Raw genomic sequence first — 21460 nt, 5'->3', positions numbered from 1 at the left:
TAAGCTTTTAAGTCACATCATTTCATTTAATTTTTATAACTGTACTTTAAGGTAGAATTACTCTATGTACAGGGGATGTGATTGAGGTCTAGATAGGCCAGGTATCTTGCTAATGCTTACACAGCCAGGTTTCTTCCTTAAGCCTGACAGTGCCAGGTCATTTGCACATCAGCACTGTCTTGGTCTGCTGGCAACACCTGGGACCCATGCTGTAGGTGGTAATTGTCTGCCTTCTGAAATTCTGTACTGGCCACAGAAACTAAATATAGAATATCACTTACTCTAAGAGCCCTCTTTAGTCTTTTAAATTAAACATATTTAATTTAGGGTTCTTCCCTTTTTTGTTTTTGTTTTTGTTTTCATGCTGTTAATTCTCAAGGTGGGAAAGAGAGATGGACACAGATATTTGTGTCAAATATCCAGGAAAGAGACATCGTTTGGGCGTATTCTAATAGTCTGAAAGGAGGCCAAATATCACCAAAGTATTCTTAATAGGAACTGCAGTTGTTTCACGTTCAATAGCTCTCAAGAGCACTGACATTTATTTTGTTACCCTGCTCTATATTTTACAGTCAATTGGTGCTAGGGAGCTGTGTGCATCCTCTAATTACTCAGAACCATATGGCCATGGCAGACAGTTGATAAATGGGATATCATTTTTCATGATAAGAAAATATCATCTTTACCTTGCTGGAGAGAAATTTGGAATGCCGGGCTGACCCTCACTTTACCAGGAATTACAGCTTTCCATGTAGAGACTTTATGACTCGTGTAGAGAGATGAGAGGCTATCCATCCAGGCCGGAAGCATGATGAGCCTCATCAGTTCCCATAACAGGTTGTCATCCCACCATCTGCTAGGCTGGTGGTCAAAGCATTATGAGTGTCTGTCCTTAGTATCACACAATACGTGCAGGCCAGGGACCTCACAGAAAACTGTGGAGTGGCCTGATATCCATCTCTTGTCAAGAGCCTCATTGTGGAGAATTGTTGGAAGGCCATTTAGTGAAGGCACACTGGTTTATCTAGTTTATTCCTATAGCAAGGTTAGACAGAGACCTCATTTTGCTAGTCTCACCTTCGTCATTTATAAGAGAGGGTTCCAGTTTCCAGGCATAAACATTTGGGTTTTTTCCAGCAGTTGCGTGATTCAGCAGGGGCATTTGTATAGACAATTGGGAATTGGTATTTTCCATTTACAAAGTAAAGTCATTCCGGTACTGATGTGTAGAGATGTCTTAATGTGGCTGATTAAAAGTTTGATGTTTCTTCTCATTTTGTATACTTTGTCATCCTAGGCTAATTATACAAAATGGAAATCTATCACCTCCAGTTCTAATTATTCTACAGCAGTCAATACTTTGTTGTGTCCTTGCTTTTACATTATTTCTTTGAAATTATAATATAATTTTATATTTCTATTCATATATTCTTCCTCTGTACCTTAACATTATGAACCATTTATTATTCTATCAGAATATTGCATTGATTTATTTTCTCAATAAATCATTTTTCTCATTTTACCTATAACTGTTCACACTGAAAAGTAATAAATTTTTACTGGGGAGATGACTCAGTGCATAGGAGCACTTGCTGTGCAAAAAGCAAGACCTCAGGGAGGTTCCTCATATTCATATTATAGCAGGCATGTCTACATGTATGCATGTGACTCCAGTCAGACATGTACACACACATATATATATATATATATATATATATGTATATATATATAAACATGTATGTATATAAATCCACAGAGATGCTATATATAGTATCTCTACTATACATACATATATATATATGTATGTAGAGCATATAGAACTCTAGCTACACATACACATATACAGATACACACAGAAAGAAACACCCACAGACACACACACAAAGACTATATGTGTATATATATATATATATATATATATATATATATATATATACACACACACACACAGACACTATATATATCTGTGTGATTAACTCTAGCTACACAGACAGATTATATATATATATATGTGTGTGTGTGTATGCATAACACATATACATAACTAGCTAAACAGACACACATACAGACACTATATATGTGTGTGTGTATATATGTATGTATATGTATAATTCTAGCTACACACATTCACAGAGTCACACACAGATACCATTTATTGCGTGTATAGGTAACTATATACAGAGATCTCTCTCAATGTCTTCTGTGTATGTGTTATGTGTAAGTCTAACTCCACATGTCCACATGTAACTACCACACTATGGAGAATGACAACAGAAAACTGCTGGAGCCTGATTGGCACCAGCTCCTCTACAGGTTCAGTGAGAGACTCTATCTCGGGGAATAAGGTGGAGAGTGAAAGAACAGATGCCCTGGTGTCCTCATCTCATCTCCCTCTATTCAAAAAGACATGCATACCCCATATCCCAAACATATACAAATGCAAACCACATGAATGATAATATCAGTAATAAATGCCTTTCTACAGTGTCATTGATTTCCCTGAATGCATACATATATATGGGAAATTTGGTTCTAAAAGTGTTTTGCTATAGTTTTATCAAATAAGAGTGCATGTGGTTATAAGCACAACGACCTACAGGAAGGCTATGAGATAGTGACTTCTGGTTGTTGAAATCTGGTGAGAGCAGAGAAGCCCTGGTGCTTATAGGAGTCTTCCCCACACTCATTTGTGCACAAATGTCTCAAGGATTACTGTATTCTAAAACAACCTGTGTTTCTAAATGATAGGGCTAGATGATATGGAAGGGCAAGGGGTGAAAGGCTTTCTTCTTAGCAGAGGTATCTGTATGCTCACATGTAGTATTTTATACCATATTGATCAAACACTGGGTATATGAGGTATATATTGCCTTATGTGTTAACAAAAATACTGCCATAGTACTTAATACATAGTACTCTTTCTTCTCATGCAGTAGTTACAATAGAAAAAAAAAAGAATTGTCTTTCCCTCTTATCAATTTTCTAAATTGCATTTGCTACATGTCCTTATTGAAAAAATGTAACAGTATTTTTTATATTTTCCTTTACTATGGATTTATTTTTCTCATCACAAATTAAGAGCTCTGGGCACATTTAATCTGAATCTCCTCACCCAAATCACTCCTTTCTTGGGATGGTAATTTAGCAAAATATTGCGGGTATTTATTTATTCTGAAGTTACCAAGCCGATATGATTAGGCAGATTATTGCCAACATTGATGCTTTTAGAATGTGCTCTTCCTGGTTTCTAATTTCCAACAGGACACAGTAAACTCAGTGGTTTCCAGTAGTGAGCAAAGGGTAGTTTTCATACCACACTGGCACTGGAGGGCATGTTTAAGAGTCTCACTGGAATAGTGGGAATGCGAATTTGTACAATTCATAAAACTGCAAGTGCCTTGGAATATAAAGGAAGAGGAATAGAGTTCCTCCGCAGGTATATTGTAACAAGAATAAGTAAAAGCCAACAGCTACATAGTCAGTTCCTTTCCATCATATGACTAGATGTGCATTGCATGTAACTATCTCTCTGAGTCTCAGTTTACCCAACTTTTCATATTTAATTTCCTAATTCCCTTTAGTTTTTCTACCAAATAAGTACTTAGTACATGTTAAAGGTTAATTTCCTTTTGTTGATTAGATACAGGTGAAGATACTGCCAACTGTTCAAAGCGAGACACATATATTAATGGCATCGACTATCAACTTCTGGGTTGAAACCCACTTGCAGGTTTGAAGGACACTTTCACAGGGGTCACATACAAGATATCCTGCATTTTGGATATTTATATTACAAAAACAGTGGCAAAATTATAGTTATGAAGTAGATACAAAAAGACTTTTATGCTTAGGGGTCACCACTACATGCGGAACTAAAGGGTTGTAGCATTAGGAAGGTTTGAACTACTGATCAACTTAGCTTTCATATGAAAACATCAACTTTCAGGGTAGCTTAGGCTGGTGCAGTGTTCACGTACACTGGAAGGGCTTGCCTACTGTGAGAGCTGAGCTTTTTACTCTCCAGTTGTCTAACTGCGTCTACATGCATACTAGTGTTTCTAGGAATCCCTGAATAACAAAAATGTCATGGCTATATGTTTAAAAATATGGTTTTGTGCTTTTGCTCCATACTAGGATTTTAAGAGTGGGCTCGGTATTACCATAATTCCCATGAATGTTGCAAATGTGAAGCAAGTAGATCGAGCTGTGAAACAGTCTTTTGAGATAATCACTCCCTACCGGAGTTTCAGGTAAGCTATTTTCAAACAATTGTGTGTGTGTGTGTGTGTGTGTGTGTGTATGACTACTAAATGGTCTGGTGGAGGTTTTGTAATGCTGGCAGGATTACACTTTATAGAACAATTAAAATCATTTTTTCTCATCCACATTGTCTAACTAATTAGGCATGGAGGAAATCACTGAAAGTGGCTTGGATAATTGCAACGGGCAACGATATTGTCTTCATGAGGCATGGATTGCTTCTTTTTTTTTTTTTTTTTTTGTAGTACCTTGTTCATAAGCTGAGAATAGCGAGTATGTTAATTGTTTCGCATTTTAGAAAGAATGAAATAGTGTTTTGTTGTCTTCAGATTGTGTTGACTTTCTTGTAGCCTGATCAAATGAATCCCACTTTAAAGTTGGCTTCAGTTACAGTTGCTGCATGTGATTTCTTCCAACACCTCAGCTCAGAATCACGCTGAGTTAAATGGATCATATGAAGTTGTTGATTGAGATATTTTAACATCTTGATATACATATAAAGTGTATTATAATGTTTGAGTATTTATATCACTATGACAATGGACAATATCAATGTACTTACCATATTTTAATCACACATAATGATTCCATAGGCTCAGTGTATAGTATAGACATAGGTAAGTTTGTTGAGTGTAACTACAGTGATAGTTTGTCCCAATGACACACTGATTGGGAGTCAGAAGCAATTATTTTAGGCCTTTAAATGGCTTAATTATTTCTGAGATACCCTTGAGTACATTGATACATTTTCTTCCTAAAAATAAGTTAAGTTGGTAGGCTCCAATTTTTATTAAAATGATCAAAGAAAGACTACTAAGCTTTAATTTCACGTTTGCAGATCTATAGCTTGGATTGACACACACACACACACACACACACACACACAGAGAGAGAGAGAGAGAGAGAGAGAGAGATATTCTAACCTCTGATGAATACAGATCCTGGCTGTGACTAATATCTAGGAAAATTTGAAATCAATGAGAATTTGTTAGTCTTGTAGTAATAAAGGAATCATAATGTTCTCTGGAAAATGCAAATCTTATAAGCCACTTATTCTATGAACTATTTAGAATAGTCTACCACCAATTTCTTTAATTATAATTCAAGTCATTGTAATTCCTCGAACAAAAATTTTAATGTGACAGATAACTTGCAGTAGTTTTGTTTTGAGTCATTGTGGCAGATTTGAATATTACCTATAATAAACAAACGATAAATCTTTTGTCGAAGGGCAGCAATGATGTTTAATATTTTACCCATTCACTGAGGCATCTAGCCAACCCTCAGAAATCAGACTGTGTCAGAACTGGCTAAAATTGAGTTAGCAATCCCTTAAAATAGTAACCATTTAAAACTTTTCATGTTTCTCAATCCCTTAATGCCATCTGGCCAGCCTTCTCATTTAAAATATTCCGTTTTTAAATCTGACAAAAATCACAATTTCTGGTGGGTGTTCTTTTTTTCTTTTTGATTATTTTAGTTTTAGAATATGATGCTATAGTTGCTTGGCAATATGTCCTGGCAGTCTTGAAACCCTGCCAGTCTCTTTTTTGATTATTATATAATCCATTGCTTAAGAGCTATGGCTCTCATTTGTTTTGACCTACCAATGCAATTCGTGTCTATTTTGAGTAAAAATAATAAGCGTATTAATTTTGAATATATGTGGACAGGGCCATAAGCAGCATGGAAAAAGATCAAAAGAAAAAGAAAATGATTTGTTAAATTAGATAATTTTTAATAGAAAAAGACAATCCAATACTGCCCAGCAGGCATAATTTTAGCTGCTATTTAATTTGTGGGTGAAATGAATATGCAAACTGAACACACTGCTTAATTGGCCTTTACAAGGGAGATCAATAATGCAGAAATGTTAATTGTTTCAGCTTCACAGCAGATTCGGAGAGAGAGAAACAGGAGTGGATTGAAGCTGTGCAGCAGTCAATAGCAGAGACTCTCTCTGATTATGAAGTAGCAGAGAAGATTTGGTTTAATGAGTCCAACAGGAGCTGTGCAGATTGTAAAGCCCCAGACCCTGACTGGGCATCCATCAATCTCTGTGTCGTCATCTGTAAGAAGTGTGCAGGTAATTAGTGATGAGCTCTGCTCATCTCTGCTTGGTGGCAGATTGGCCCTGACTGTTCTTTGTTATCACACATAAAGTGCCCTGGGTAATGGTTGTGGAAGGTGAAGGGAGATAAACCTTATCAAGTAGAAGTTCACTTAGAAATGTAATGCTATCTTCAGTGCTATCTGGATCCAATATCAAAATTAAATTTTAAGTATGCAATAACATTTAGGTTTACTGGTCCATGTATAGATTTTTAAAAATAATACAGTTAAATGTTTTTGGGTTTTTTTTTTTTTGATATTAGAATATATCCAGAACAATTCTGCATATTTGCATACTTACTTTTGGTGATGATATCATTGACTTAAGGTATGTGTGTGTGTTTTTTTTTAATTAAAGATATTCTAGGCTCTTTTCCTGAATACTGGATCTGACATGTCCTATAGTATGAATTTGAAGCTTAGTGTTTCACAGTAGAATTGATGCTTATAGGGAAAAAAAAAAACCCGAAAAAACAAAAATAAACAAACAAAAACTAGTGCTGATGTGTTTTTAAAAAGATAAAGAGAGAAGGGGGGGGTGTTCTATGGAGTGGTGTTAAGGTGTGGGGGAAGTGGGTGTCCCAGTGGGCCCACTGGGCTGAGGCATCCCTTCCCTCTGAGGAACCAGCCACATGGAGGTATAGTATAAAAAAGAGTTTATTCAAGCATGGGCAGGGGAGTCAAGAGGGTAGTAGAGACAGAGAAAGGCAGAGAGGGAGAGAGAGAGAAAGAGAGAAAGAGAGAGAGAGAGAGAGAGAGAGAGAGAGAGAGAGAGAGAGAGAGAGAGAGAGAGAGAGGGGAGGGGAGGGGAGGGGAGGGGAGGGGAGGGGAGGGGAGGGGAGAGGAGAGGAGAGGAGAGGAGAGGAGAGGAGAGGAGAGGAGAGGAGAGGAGAGGAGAGGAGAGGAGAGGAGAGGAGAGGAGAGGAGAGGAGAGGAGAGGAGAGGAGAAGAAGGAGGAGGAGAAGGAGGAGGAGGAAGAGGAAGAAGGAGAAGAAGGAGAAGAAGGAAGAAGAAGAAGAAGAAGAAGAGGAAGAAGGAGGAGGAGGAGGAGAAGAAGAAGAAGAAGGGAGGAGGAGGAGGAGGAGAGGGAGAGGAGAGGGAGAGGAGAGGAGAGGGAGAGGGGAGGGGGAGAGGGAGAGGGAGAGAGGGAGAGGAGAGGAAAGGAGAGGAGAGAGGGAGAGGAGAGGAGAGGAGAGGAGGAGTAGAGGCCAGCCATGAGCAAGTGGAGAGAGAGGAGGAAGGGAGGAAGGGAATGGGGAGTGGTGGAAGGGACAGAGCAGGAGCAAGAAGACAAAGGAACAAGAGTAGTAGGAGGGGGCAAACAGCCTCTTTTATAGTGGATCAGGCCTACCTAGCTGTTGCCAGGTAACTGGGGTGGAGCTTAGACAGAATGCTAACAAGGGTCATGAATGCATTTCTTCTTGTGACCTTATACCTGGTTATCTGTCATCTCAGGGCATCTATGAGCCCTAGCCCATATCTCAGAGAGTGGATAGAAGTGGACCGGTTCATTGAAATATCTTGTAAAGTTTCGGGAGAACTTGGAGGACCTTGGCTAATTTCCATCTCCTAGTCTTACCTCCCCACCCCACCTTCACCCCCACCACCCCATCTTGCACTTTCTGGAGCTCTGTTTAGGAGCCTTTCCTGATCACAAAATGACCACCACAGGAAGAGAAACAGCAGCCTTGCTGTGATCCTCCATTCTAGCCATTGTCTCCTGCTACATTTCTTTCCTCCCTCCTCTGGGCCCGTGGACCATCCACAGTCTCCTGAGTGTGTCAACTGCTTGTTTTGTGCTGTAAACTGCACCAGTCTGCTAACCCAGGCTTTTTAAGAGCTCTTCCATCCTCCTTTGTGTCACTCTTCTCCTCTTGACTTGAGTTGCTTTCCTGACTACACAGTGAGCAGCCCAGGGTCTTCTCATCTCTTTCCCTGCATTTTCCTTCAGCAGTTTATAATCAGCCTTCTTTTCTCTCAACCAGTGCAAGAATTTACACTGCATTTACCAGTGTATTGGTCTAATATTTTTTTTCTGGTGAAAAATATTATTTTCAATTAGAAACCTAATTATTTAAATTTTGTAAAACCATTTTTAAAATCCTCCATAGTATGCTTAGGAACTTTTTTTTTTTTTTTTAGTTTTTTACTTATTCACTTTGCATTAAATCACTACCCTGCTACCAGTCACCCCCTCCCACAATTCTTTCCTCACCCCTTCCCTTCTTCTCTGAGTGGGTGGTGGCCACCTAGGTATCTCCCTGGCACTTCAAGTCTCTGTGAGGCTAGGTGCTTTCTCTCCCACTGAGGCCAGACCATGCAGCTCAGCTAGAATAACATATCCCACATATAGGCAACAGCTTTTGAGATAGTCTCAGGTCCAATTATTCAGGACCCACATGAAGACCAAGTTGTACTTCTGCTACATTATGTGTTGGGAGGCCTAGGTCTACCCCGTGTATATTCTTTGGTTGGTGGTTCAGCCTCTGCAAGTCCAAAGGGTCCAGGTTAATTGATTTTGTTGATCTTCCTGTAGAGTTCCTATCCCCTTCAGGCCACAATCTTTTCTCCTGTTCTATAAAAGTCCCCAAGCCTCATCAACTGTTTGGCTTTAGGTGTCTGCATCTGTCTGAGTTAGTTGGTAGATGGAGCCTCTCAGAGGACAACCATGCTAGACTCCTGCCTGCAAGAATAACAGAGTAACATTAATAGTGGCAGGGATTTGTGCTTGCCCATGGGATGGGTCTCTAGTTGGGCTGGTTATTGGTTGGCTGTTGCCTCAGTCTCTGTTCCATCCTTAATCCCAAAATCTCTTACAAACAGGATAAGTTTTGAGTTGAAAGTTTTGTGGGTGGATTGGTGTACCTGTTGCTTCACCAGGGTTTCTGCCTGGCCACAAGGAGGCAGACTCCCCAGGCTCCATAACCCCAGTGCTGTGCATCACAGCTGAGGATACCCCCATTGATTCTTGGGTGCCTCACCTATCCCAGGTCTCCATTTCTTCCTGGAGGTACTCCCTACCCCCACCATCATCAGTTGCAAATTTCCATTCTGCATTTTTAAAAAGATTTATTTATTTATTTATTATTTAAACAGTGTTCTTCTTGGCTGTATGCCTGTATATCTCAGTATAGATCATTATGAACCACTGTGTGGTTGGCGGGAATTGAACTCAGGACCTCTGGAAAAGCAGCCAGTGCTCTTAGTCTCTGAACCATCTCTCCAGCCCCATTTGATCTATTCTTACATTGTCTTCTTTATAATATATGAGAACTGTAGCTCATATGTCTCTCTTTGGTGTTGGTCTTCCTCAACTTCAATAATCCCATAGTCTGCTGTCTTGCTGTCTTAGAAGGTGCCGTCCATCCTTCTTTGACCTCACCACTTAATGCTGCTGAAGTACATGTGTGCCTGAGGCTCTGTTTTCAATTCTTATTTTTTGTATCAATGTTATTTATCACTTGTATTCAGCATTCATTTTTTAAAGATGATTTTCATTCCCTATGAGAATCTCTGATTAGTCTTCCAAAGATACTTGAAAATGCCCAGGTCAGAAGTAGATCCTTCTTGCAGTCATGTATAAGTCTGCCTATTTTTGTCTCTGTCCTACATTGGTGAGAAGTTTTATTGCCTACCCTACACTCAAGCCTAAAATGAGAGACTCTCCTGCACCCTTAGTCTTCCTTAAAGCCCACAGTATCTCACTGGCATTTCTAATTCTGTCCTGTCCTCTTCAGAGCACATATTCTATGTTTGCATTTTTCTTTTACCATTATTGGTATTTATTTTTTCTGCATGTATGTCTATGACCATGTGTATACCTGCTGCTCATGGAGGCTAGAAAAGGGCATAAGCTCCTTTGAAACTAGATTTATAGATGGTTGTGAACCACACCATATGGGATCTGGGAATTGAACCCTAATCTTTTGGAAGAGCAGTCAGTTCTCTTTACTGATGAGCCATTTCTCTGGTTCGAGCTTCTCTGTTCTTTCATCGGACACTTTAGCTTCTCTGTCTGTAACTCACAGGTGTCCAATGTTGTCTTTAGGTCATAATTAAAAGCATATAGCAATGTGAACTCAGGCTATGGGGCTTTGTGCCCTAAAATATGTTTTACCTCCTCAGTAAAGGAAGAAAAGAGCTTCTGGTTTAGTACACAGTCAAGAATCTTTACTGCTCCTGCGCAAAGTGCCTTTAATATCAATACATGTTCTTATATAGATGGTTTAAATTTCAGCTTATTTTGACATGTATTGTGTATCAGTTATGACTGAAAGTTGATTTACAGTGCACACTTGATGATGATACAGTTCTGTTCTTCCATTCTTCAAGGGAAGCAGGAATTAGGACAGGAAGTCAACTTCAGGTCTCTCTGCTCATTTTTATTATAATTGTCAGTATCAGATTGTCCAGTATTGATACCTGCATGTACATGCATGAGAATTAACTGACCATAAAGGTTTTCCGTTTTTTAAAATATAGCTCTGGAGTAGAACACTATTCACAGGTCTAAAGGCCTAAACATATTCCTATATAGCCAGGGAGAAAAAAATATTTGGTGATCACATGCAGATTATACATATGCACATGTGTGCAAACACACACACACACACATAACATGCATACATGTATATATTTTTTTAAATATAGTTTTATGGAAGTACATGATAGTAACAAATATTGCCACATTTTTATTTATGCTGTTTTTGTATAATCACCATAAACACTTGTAGTGGTTTTGGCCTTTAGAATAGTAGGTACTGGGACTGTTATGGCAGTCACTTAGTTTGTTAGCTAGTTAATTTTGTGAGAAAATTCTCCTCACTAACCTAGAAATTTTCTAGTCGTCTTGGCTGGCTAACTACCAGGCCAAAAGAATGGATTCTCTGTCCCCTCAGTGCTAGGATTATAAGCACATACCCTGAGACCTAGCTGTTATTATGTGGTTTGGGGAGATGGAGTTTAGGTTTTCACATGCAAAGAAAGTTCTTTATTGACTGAATTATCCCTCTATCCATATCCTACACATATAAGTGTGCAGGGTTGGGGAAGCAAGGGGTTGTGAGGAATTGAACATAGGGTCTTAGCCTTAGAGCTATATTCCCAGTCCTGCTATACACATTTAAAAAATAAAGTAAAATTAATTCACATTCAAATTAAAATGGAAATATAATCATCTCTCCCTTCAGGACAACATAGATCGTTGGGACCAAAAGACTCTAAAGTTAGAAGTCTGAAAATGGATGCCAGTATTTGGAGCAATGAGCTCATTGAGGTAAGACCTGTCCATTGGGCACAGTGAACGTAGACTGGATGAGACAGGCAGTTACTTTTTTAAAGGTGTTCTTAGATGGCATTCTCACTATGGCATGAAAATGGCATATAGCTTCCTCAATTACATAGTTATTTTTAAAGTAAAGACTACATAGAACTTTAATGATACTCAGAATGTAAAGATGTGACGACTCTGACGAAAGTGAGAACTCAGTTTCTTTTTCTAACCCTTATGGAACAGTATTAGACAAGGGAATGAATAAAGTTAGCAAAATTTAGTATTCTCTGTCTGGGCTGAGCCTGGTCATTAGCCCACCGGGTCTGTGTCACTGTCTTATGTCTCCATTTTCTCTCCTGTTCTGCTTTCTCTTGTTGAGACAGACTACTTGCGCAACCATTTAAGTGAATTTGTCTCAGCATGAGTTTGAAGAGTCAGGCGACTTTCATTGCATCTGTGTGGCCTGTGGTTGGTTTCTCAGATGATGTTGCCTTAGAAATAGCATCTCATGTCTCTTGAGTTGCCTCCAGAGTTCAGGATTTCATGCTTTCTTCTATATTTTATATTGAATTGGGGGTTTAGTTTAGAATTGGAATTAATTTTGAAGGATCAAGTACGTTTAATGAAGTTTTATCTTTTTTTTTTTTCCTTTTCCATTCCAGCTATTTATTGTCATTGGAAACAAGAGAGCAAATGACTTTTGGGCTGGGAACCTTCAAAAAGATGAAGAATTACAGATGGATTCCCCAGTGGAAAAGAGAAAAAACTTTATTACCCAGAAATACAAAGAAGGAAAATTCAGAAAGACTCTCTTAGCATCTCTGACCAAAGAAGAGTTAAATAAGGTGAATAAAATATACCACTATACCTGGATTTAAATGTCATATATCAATATATGTCAGCACTCTCAGCATAGATCATTTAGTGGATACTTTATTATGACGTTCGAAGTGTTTTAAATTTCTCAGCAACACCCATTATAGGATGTTATCACACTCATTATAGAATGTTATCACACACATTGGAAGGTTCAGAAGGAGAACATTGTTTAGCTAAGACAATGAACTAAGTCTTCGAGGCCTTGACTTATTACTTTAACTGATGCAGAGTGGACCTTTGGTACCCACTGCTGGTTAAAGCCAAAGTTGTTATTAGTGTAGGAAGAAGGAATGCATGTTTCGTGCACACATTGTTAGACTTGCATTTCTTTTAAGAATTGGACTCACATTCATGTCCTTTGAATGCATAGGCTCTGTGTGCTGCAGTAGTGAAGCCAGATGTGCTGGAAACAATGGCCCTGCTGTTCAGTGGAGCAGATGTCATGTGTGCGACAGGAGATCCCGTGCACAGTACCCCCTACCTGCTGGCCAAGAAGGCTGGGCAGAGTCTGCAAATGGAATTTCTCTACCATAACAAGTTCTCAGGTTTGTCTGTCACCCTATACTGACGGCAGTCTTCAGATATACCTCTGGAAAACATGAGGCACAAATAAACTAATCTTCAACCAAGAAAAATATGAAATTAGTAAAGTGCTGCCGCCTTATAGCAGAAAAGAAGTGTAGGATGTATATCTTTTATAGTCCTTTAATCTTACAAATGGAAGATTAAAATAGTTAATTCCACATTATCGTTTCTTCCAAAATTAAATCTGATTTTCATATTTGAATAATAACTATGGCTTAAGTGTGTGCTTCTTTGCAAATTTTACTCAAAGTGAAATAAATCTCTGTATGTATTTGATCATAAATCAGGACCTATTTTTCTTCTACTTTTCTTCTAACTTGGTCACACATTCCTAAAGAAAGGGGAACCTTATTATGTTTTGGATTTAAATGTAAAAATTCACTTTCACTTTTCTAGATTTCCCTCAGTATGATGCTCATTCTGAGGGAGGGTCAAGTCAGGATGCTGCCCAATCCTCCTTCCTCTGCGACTTCTTATACCAGACTGCTGCCTCTGCCTCTAGAGTCTCCTCAGAGAAGAAGCTACTTGAAGGTATCCGTGCTGCTCCTCTTAGGTCACATTTCCGTATAAAACCTTTCCCCTGTCGTTTTTTCATCTGCAGTAATTATTAAACTGTAAACTCTTTCTAGTGTAATTATCCCAAATCAGAGATGCTTCAGACCAGAATTTGTTTCTGATTTCACATTGGTCTTTTGTTTAGATTTGGAAATATTTTCATAGCCTTTACCAATTAAATGTGCCCAATCCAAAACAATCTCAAATATAAATTTCTAAATTTGGAAGAAATTTAGTCTACACTGAAATTCTTTTCAGATGTTTGGAACACTTAATTTCATATTTATTGATAAGTTTATTGCTTAAGTTTTATTTTATTAAATTTGCATAATTCCACAAGCAAAGTTGAGGTTAAACTGTGCATCATTAGATTTTTCTGAGAAAAGAATTCTATGCTCTGTGCTCAGTAATTGGGAGCCACATAGAGTCTAGACCAAGCTGCTGTACTGTACTTCAGGGGAAGAAGGAAGGGGCAGTTCAGTAACTCAGCCCTGACTGTTTTGTAGCCCTTTCTTCTCCTTTTTCTTTTTCTTTTTCTTTTTCTTTTTCTTTTTCTTTTTCTTTTTCTTTTTCTTTTTCTCTTTCTCTTTCTCTTTCTCTTTCTCTTTCTCTTTCTCCTTCTCTTTCTTTTTCTTTTTCTTTTCTTTTTTTTTAGGGTAACATGCTAATTTTTATTAATTCTCTTATGTTATCACAGGCTCCAAAACTCAGGGACAGGTATGATTTTGAAACCGCTCATTGAATGTGGCTCTATTCTTTGTCACATTTAGCTTTAGAACTTTGTGCCTTAGTCACACAAGAAAATCAAGAAGAAGGAAGACCAACGTGTGGTAGCCCTTTCTTCTTGACAACGATCTGATAGCATAGTGGGAAAGAATACCATTTTCTACTCTATACTTACATGGTTGCTTTTTTTCCCCCAAAGATGCAATGATTTTCATTGTTTTCTTTTACTTGGCCTAAGGAGTAATAATTGACAAGTTTTACAAAGGATTTGCAACTGTAACCCATAAATCAAATCAAACAATTACTAAAATTTTTGCATAATAACAAAAACAAAGTACTTACCAATACCTTTTCAGATTTCTTGAATATTCTAGAGCCCTTTTTCCCCATTTGGAATATTTTTCTAAAAGCAGTTTCAGAGATCTAAGGTTTACTTACATAGGGCACTAGAAATTATTTCATTTAAAAATACTCTCCTGGAAAGTATTCTTTGTCATTTTCTCTCCTACTTGTCGGCATGTTTTACAGATTTGCACTCAACACCAAATCTGCTGATACCAGGCCAGCTCTGTTGTCCATCCAGCCCTACCTATGCTGTGGTACCATTTTTCCGTCCACTTAATATTTACCATAGCTTCCTTGAAAACTTTCTACAAAGAACCAGACTTAATTACTTTCAGAATAATAGTCAGATCCTGTTCATCACATCACTCAAGGGCAGAGACTAGGATCCCACTGCTGACTGCATTCCCTAGTACCTGTGTTTAAGACCTGAACTCTTCAGGGCATTCCTTGTAAACTCCCATGCCTGGCCCATCAGGCATTTTCATCTGTTTCTGAAAAGGCTGTATTCTTTACGCTTTACTCTTGTCCTATATAGATGCCATATTTCCAGATTGATGCTATTCTATCTTTCCAGGATCATTTCATTGCCACATAGCAAGGCCTTTTAGTCATACTACCCAAATATTCTCTGTACCAGAAGATCATCCTCTGAGGATGCTGTATAGTCCCAGCATGGAACTTATGACATCCAAGATAACTACTACTTCATTTCCTTGTTTACTCCTTCCCTGAGGAGTGAAGAGTCACTGATGCTTTCTCACTTTTTGTTCAGATTCATCAAATATTTGGCACCCAAATCAGTGCTAACATGTAGTTGCTGCACAATAAGTATCTGAATGACTTTACCATTAAGAAACTAGCAGCTTAAAACTATCTAAGTAACTTGTTGGTAGTCTTTGATTATATATGTGGTTGGATCATAAGCCAGTGGTTTGACTAGAGTATGAATTATAAGTAATCAACTAAGATTTTACAAAGTAAATGAATAAAATCTCAGAAAAAAATGCATACATTTCCTACAATGCTTAATTTATAACTTGAACTTCATATCTCCATTAGAAAACATGATATGCAGGGCTTAGTACTTTCTGAGTTTCAGGCAGACAATGAGAATCTTGTCATGCATATCCCCACTCCCACACAGAATTGGGGAACCTTGCAAATTACAAGATACAGTTGTGGCACAAAGCATATTTTGTTGAGAAAGAGCTACCCCAAGAAGCACAAGCTAAACTCTGAAGAAGCCTGTCTTTCTGGGCCCGATTCTTGGCCCTTGCAAGATCTGGCAGTGCCTTCTGTTGTTGAATGCCAGCTTTATAGAAGGAAAAACGAACTGTTTGGAAAGATATAGAGATTAAAGTGTGGCTGTCACCTTTGCCTCTGAAAGGCAAGTACTGGACAGCACTTCTCCAGCAGCCCTTGTCAGCACAGGGCAGAAAACACAATGATTAAAATCGTAGACAGGCGTCTGGGAATGGAATGCATGCATCCTTCCAAGTCGCAAGGCTGGGCATTGTCAGTTCAGCTTTTCCCATCTTAAGTCCGTGCAGCTCTTGCTTATGAAGACAGATCTGTATTTTGCTTTTTCTTTTCTCGGTTTAGTGTTCATGAAAAGAAAGATTGATAGCCCTTGTTAAACCTCTGCACAGAGCTGAATAATAGCATCCTGGTTTTGTTTTTCGTTCCCCCTCCTCAGCCCTGTGTTTCCCCTGGTAGCAGGCTTTGATTACTTTGTGCAGCCCTTGCTTTCTAAAAAGAAAGTGGTGGATTGGGTTGGCCAGAGTCTCCCATTTTCATTCTGTTTCTATTTAATATCATACATTAACGAGGGATTTATTTTTATTCTGGGCAAAACCTCAGTTGTTTACTGAAAAGTATTTTTTTTTCCTAAGACCAAAAGGATGTTTATTTAAATGAAAAAATTTACTGATGCGTATTCCTATCATAAGTGGAAGCTGAATACCATCAATTTAGGAAATTTACAAAATGACTTCATGGTTTCGGAAAGTAATAGCATTCTGTAACTTCCTCAGATTCACTGTGCTCACATGCCTTAGAATATGGGACTTCTCTACTGTGACACTCTAAAAGTGATTCTACTGTCTCATTGTGTAGTAAGCATATGGGTATTTGACTCAGTGGTTAAAGGGAAGCTGCAGAAATTATCTGTTCCGATTCTCCTCCTCTTATATTGTGGCCACTCATGGGATTTGTGCCTATGAAAAGGGTACAAGACAGTGCTTTCGGCTCAGACCGATGTCATTCTGCAGGCTCAGTGGATTCATACATATAGAGTGTGTAGAGCATGCATGGTATGTGCACATGGTCAAGACTGAGAGGAGGAGCTTTGGGAGGCTTAAGTAAGCCCAGGACTTTCTGGATGCCTGTCACTCTCTGAGTTTAGGTGCTTTGCCCCTGGGACTTCATTTGACAACCCTAGTTCTAAATGAGAACATCCACATCACTCATGAAAGGCTGCAATACATTGCCTGTGGGATTACATATAGGGTTTAGATAACTACTACACGAATATTTGTCTTCCTTGTCCCAAACATCACAAGTAAAGAGAAATTAATAACCCCTCTTTCAATTTCCCCTCATATACTAACTCCTCTGTTAACCAGCCAAGGCCTGAGAATTGCCCATTATGTGGCCTTGCTATCATTTTGGTGGACATCTTGCAAAAACAGCTTTAACAGTGTGCCTTCAGTAGCAGAGAGTGGGTCTCTCGGATTACTGACAACCACACATTCACTGCTTCCCAAATTAACAGGAATGTCAAGATTTCCTATCACGTCTTTGTTATTCTAGATACTCATAAGACAAGATCAGTACCTAGTTGTCAGACCTCTGGCCCATTTGTAAAGCATATGATGTTATACACATGATAAAACTACAGGACTGACTCTCTTTGAGCCCATATTTCTAAAGAAAATGGAGCCCCTTTGTAATGGCAAATGGGCCACAGACCATCCACAAAACAATAAGTATCACTGTGTACCGATAAAACTTTACTGTGACAAGGGATTGTAGAAATTTGATAGAAATTTGGTTTCTATCCACGATGTGCTAATCCCTGTATAATAAGAACTTGAAAATTCCCAAATAGGACACTATGGACACTGCAGATTTTGAACACTCCTTTGACATCCTCCTGAATCAGTGGTCTTGGGGTATTGTTCTGTGTTAGTTCTCCTCATCTTGTTCTGTGCAGACCTCAATCTCTATGGTTCCAGAGTTGCTTTGAAGCTTTATAGTTCATTGAATTGGCCTCCTTCTATGGTCATCAATGTCATATTCATTTTCCTCTGGTACATTCTTTACAGTTAGATGATAATGTTTTTGAAAGCAAAAGTATATCAGCTTTGCATCTTATAGGGTAGGTAGTTTGATGATCCTTATCTTAAATAAGGAATTTGTCAATTTCTTTATTTGAATGCAGTCATGATGTTTTTAAAAGTTTAATATTATGACTCTGTTTTCTATTTTCTCTGTTTTAAATTCTTAGACACAAATAAAAAATGGTGTGTTTTGGAAGGCGGCTTCTTGAGTTACTATGAAAATGACAGGTGCACCACACCTAATGGTACCATTAATATCAGCGAAGTTATCTGCCTGGCTGTCCATAAGGAGGACTTCTATCTGAATACTGGGTAGGTCCACCCTTGAGCAGCTGTCTGGGAGATGAGAGGGGTTGGTAGTCACTGTAGTAGGTAATGAGGATTTAGTTATCTTTCATTGTCTTCCATTGCTCTCTATAAAACTGTCCTATGTCTCTTCAAGCTAGTTGATTTTAGTTGTAATCTCCACAGGAAATTCTCTAAAACGTACTTTATAGAGTAGCACTCCATTCTTGACCACTGAAGTACTTTTGTTTCTATGATTAATTTAAGTAGTGGGTTAAAGCAAAACTCATATATTTGTTTAAAGGGCACCATATAATAAAACAGATGAGAGAAGAGAAGGCTTTATGATTATTGGCTCATATTAAAACAAACACAGTATCAAATTCTTCAAGTGAACACTCTCCCACTGAGCTATATCTACAACCCTCAGAGATATTAAAGAGCAAATTCAAAGATAAGTTTTAAGACTATTTGGGTAATTTGATGGTCTGAAAATGTCGAAATTAAAAGATTAAGAATCATTTATATAATGCCTTTTACTTATTTAAAAACTTCTATGAACATCTGATGTATTTTCAGAAACAGCCTGAGGGATGCTGATCTAAAATATCTTACTGTTTGTTTTATAGTATAATTAATGAAAATGTATAAACATGAACATAAAAATAGTTTTGGGAACAAAGATTTTAGAAATTTTATGATAAGAGAGATTTTTAATGATATCGTTTATATTAAATTACTTGAACTCTATTATTATTATCATTATTATTATTATTGTTATTATTTATTGTTATTATTATTTTTATATACTAACCAGAATATTTTACTTGAGAGTCATAGTTGAGGATGCTGTTTTTCCATTCAATATTTGTTATTGTTACATAAATTGATTATTATTTAATCTTTCTTTTGACTTTTAAATTTTTTAAATCACATTTATTTATTCTGTGTGGTGGGTCTTTTTATTTGTGCTTGCTGTAGGCCCATCTTTGTCTTTGAAATCTACTTACCTTCAGAACGTGTCTTTTTGTTTGGAGCTGAAACATCTCAGATTCAAAGAAAATGGACAGAGACAATAGCCAAGGTATTTAAATTTTATATCTGCTAAGTCCAGGAAAGATCTTTAACTTGTGATCTATGGTTGAGGTTTAAAGCTCCATGAACACCGTACCTTCAGTTCTAGGATGAAAGTGTTCCATACTTTCAAAGTTGGCCATCAAAATCCGTTAAAAGCAGATTTTCTAGGGCCTGAAACAGACAAGAAATCAATGTGTCACATTAGCAAAAATTATTCTTGCAAGCTAATTCTCAACTTTTGATGATTAAGGTAGTCTTCATGCTGTAAAAACATTTTTTTTCTCCTGTGCCTTCTCCTGGGTATGTCACCTACCCGTGTACAAGGAGGAAAGGAGCAGACTCAGGCAGCCATGTGAAAGGAACACACACTGAATGGAAGTTCAGAAGCTAAAAGTCTAAAAGATCTCACGAACCAAGAAAAAGCATTTCCCATTTCGTATACATACTACGAAAGCAAAGCCTTTGGTGTTGCTGCTTGAAAATATACATCACCTGTTTATCTTAAGTCTCATGGCATTTTAAACTAATTATATTGCTTTTGTCACTTCCTTGGAGTCTTTAGAAAACGAAGATAATTCTTCCAGTTTCCCTCTATCTGTAGCTAGGGAAGGGCTTTCCTATTGTCACTGTCTTTCTTACTTTTTCTGTATTTGTTTTAACAGCGTTTTGTTCCCTTTGTTGCTGAAAACTTAACAGAAGCTGACTATGATCTGATTGGTCAACTCTTCTACAAAGACTGCCATGCCCTGGACCAGTGGAGAAAAGGCTGGTTTGCTATGGACAAGTCTAGCTTGTGTTTTTGCCTTCAAACGCAAGAAGCTCAGGAAGAGAGGATGAACCTAAGAAGACTGCAGGAGCTAAGTAAGGACCCTGCCCCGATGCTTGTTGAGAAATACCTCCTGACTGCATGTGGGATTGCCAGCTTCACCTAGAATTTGGAAAGCTTATCCCCAGACTTGTGCTTAAGTTATATTCATTGCATATCTATGCATATGTTAGCATTAAAAAGAAATATTCATCCTTTTGTCTCTCCAGCAATCAGTACAATGGTTCAAAATGGAGAAAAAGTAGATGTGTTACTCTTGGTAGAAAAGGGGAGGTAAGTGTTTTTTGTCTTTTTATTTTAAGTTTTATTTTTCAGAAGTTAGGGAGTAGGGTATTTGGGATAAGTTCTTTTTTTTTAATTAGGTATTTTCCTCATTTACATTCCCAATGCTATCCCAAAAGTCCCCCATACCCTCCCCCCCCACACCCCGCTACCTACCCACTCCCACTTTTGGCCCTGGCGTTCCCCTGTACTGGGGCATATAAAGTTTGCAAGTCCAATGGGCCTCTAGCTTCTCCATCGGGGGCCCTGTGTTCTATCTTATAGCTGGCTATGAGCATCCACTTCTGTATTTGCCAGGCACTGGCATAGCCTCATACCAGATAGCAATACCAGGATCCCTTCAGCAAAATCTTGCTGGCATATGCAATAGTGTCTGAGTTTAGTGGCTGATTATGAGATGGATCTCCGGGTGGGGTAGTCTCTGGATAGTTCATCCTTTCGTCATAGCTCCAAATTTTGTCTCTGTAACTCCTTTCATGGGTACTTTGTTCCCTATGCGTTAATTTCTTACATTCTTTGGTCTTGTATATCTTTGGTTAAAGTGTATATATCCACTATTGGTTGGTTTTTTTGTTTGTTTGTTTTTGTTAGATGATGTTTATTTCATCTTGCAACTCTCATGTCACATTTTATGGGTTGAGGAAATGCAGAGCAAAAACCTGCAGGCTGAAACTGAAGCAGAGACCAGGGAGAAGCATTGATTACTCTCTTATTCCCCATCGCTTGCTTGGCCCTGTTGCATTATACATCCCAGGACCACCTGCACAGGAGGTGGCACTACCCACAATGGGCTGTACCCTCCCACACTAATCATCAATTAAGAAAATGCCCTATAGGGTTGCCCATAAGCAATCTCAGTGGAGGCATTCTATAAATTAAGGTCTTAACAACAAGGTGGAAAAAGAATTTCCTGAA

General features: G+C 38.2%; 1 protein-coding gene across 4 annotated transcripts in view; it reads left to right on the top strand.

Moving 5' to 3' along the window:
- The window catches only part of Arap2 (ArfGAP with RhoGAP domain, ankyrin repeat and PH domain 2), a 166028-nt gene that overhangs the window by 77075 nt on the left and 67493 nt on the right, over positions 1 to 21460 (top strand). For all 4 annotated transcript variants that reach the window (XM_085836702.1, XM_029477281.2, XM_021162421.3 and 1 more), the window contains exons 10-19: positions 4135 to 4250; positions 6147 to 6346; positions 11562 to 11647; positions 12307 to 12489; positions 12894 to 13068; positions 13505 to 13639; positions 18243 to 18387; positions 19342 to 19444; positions 20100 to 20298; positions 20473 to 20536. In XM_085836702.1, the coding sequence (XP_085692828.1) occupies positions 4135 to 4250; positions 6147 to 6346; positions 11562 to 11647; positions 12307 to 12489; positions 12894 to 13068; positions 13505 to 13639; positions 18243 to 18387; positions 19342 to 19444; positions 20100 to 20298; positions 20473 to 20536 (1406 nt within the window). The remainder of the gene's footprint in view (positions 1 to 4134; positions 4251 to 6146; positions 6347 to 11561; positions 11648 to 12306; positions 12490 to 12893; positions 13069 to 13504; positions 13640 to 18242; positions 18388 to 19341; positions 19445 to 20099; positions 20299 to 20472; positions 20537 to 21460) is intronic.

Source organism: Mus caroli, unplaced genomic scaffold (assembly GCF_978045245.1).
Source record: "Mus caroli unplaced genomic scaffold, Mus_caroli_1 scaffold_4, whole genome shotgun sequence".
NCBI lineage: Eukaryota > Metazoa > Chordata > Mammalia > Rodentia > Muridae > Mus > Mus caroli.
Note: the sequence above shows the minus strand (reverse complement) of the source record. Positions and strands in the feature narration are given on the sequence as shown.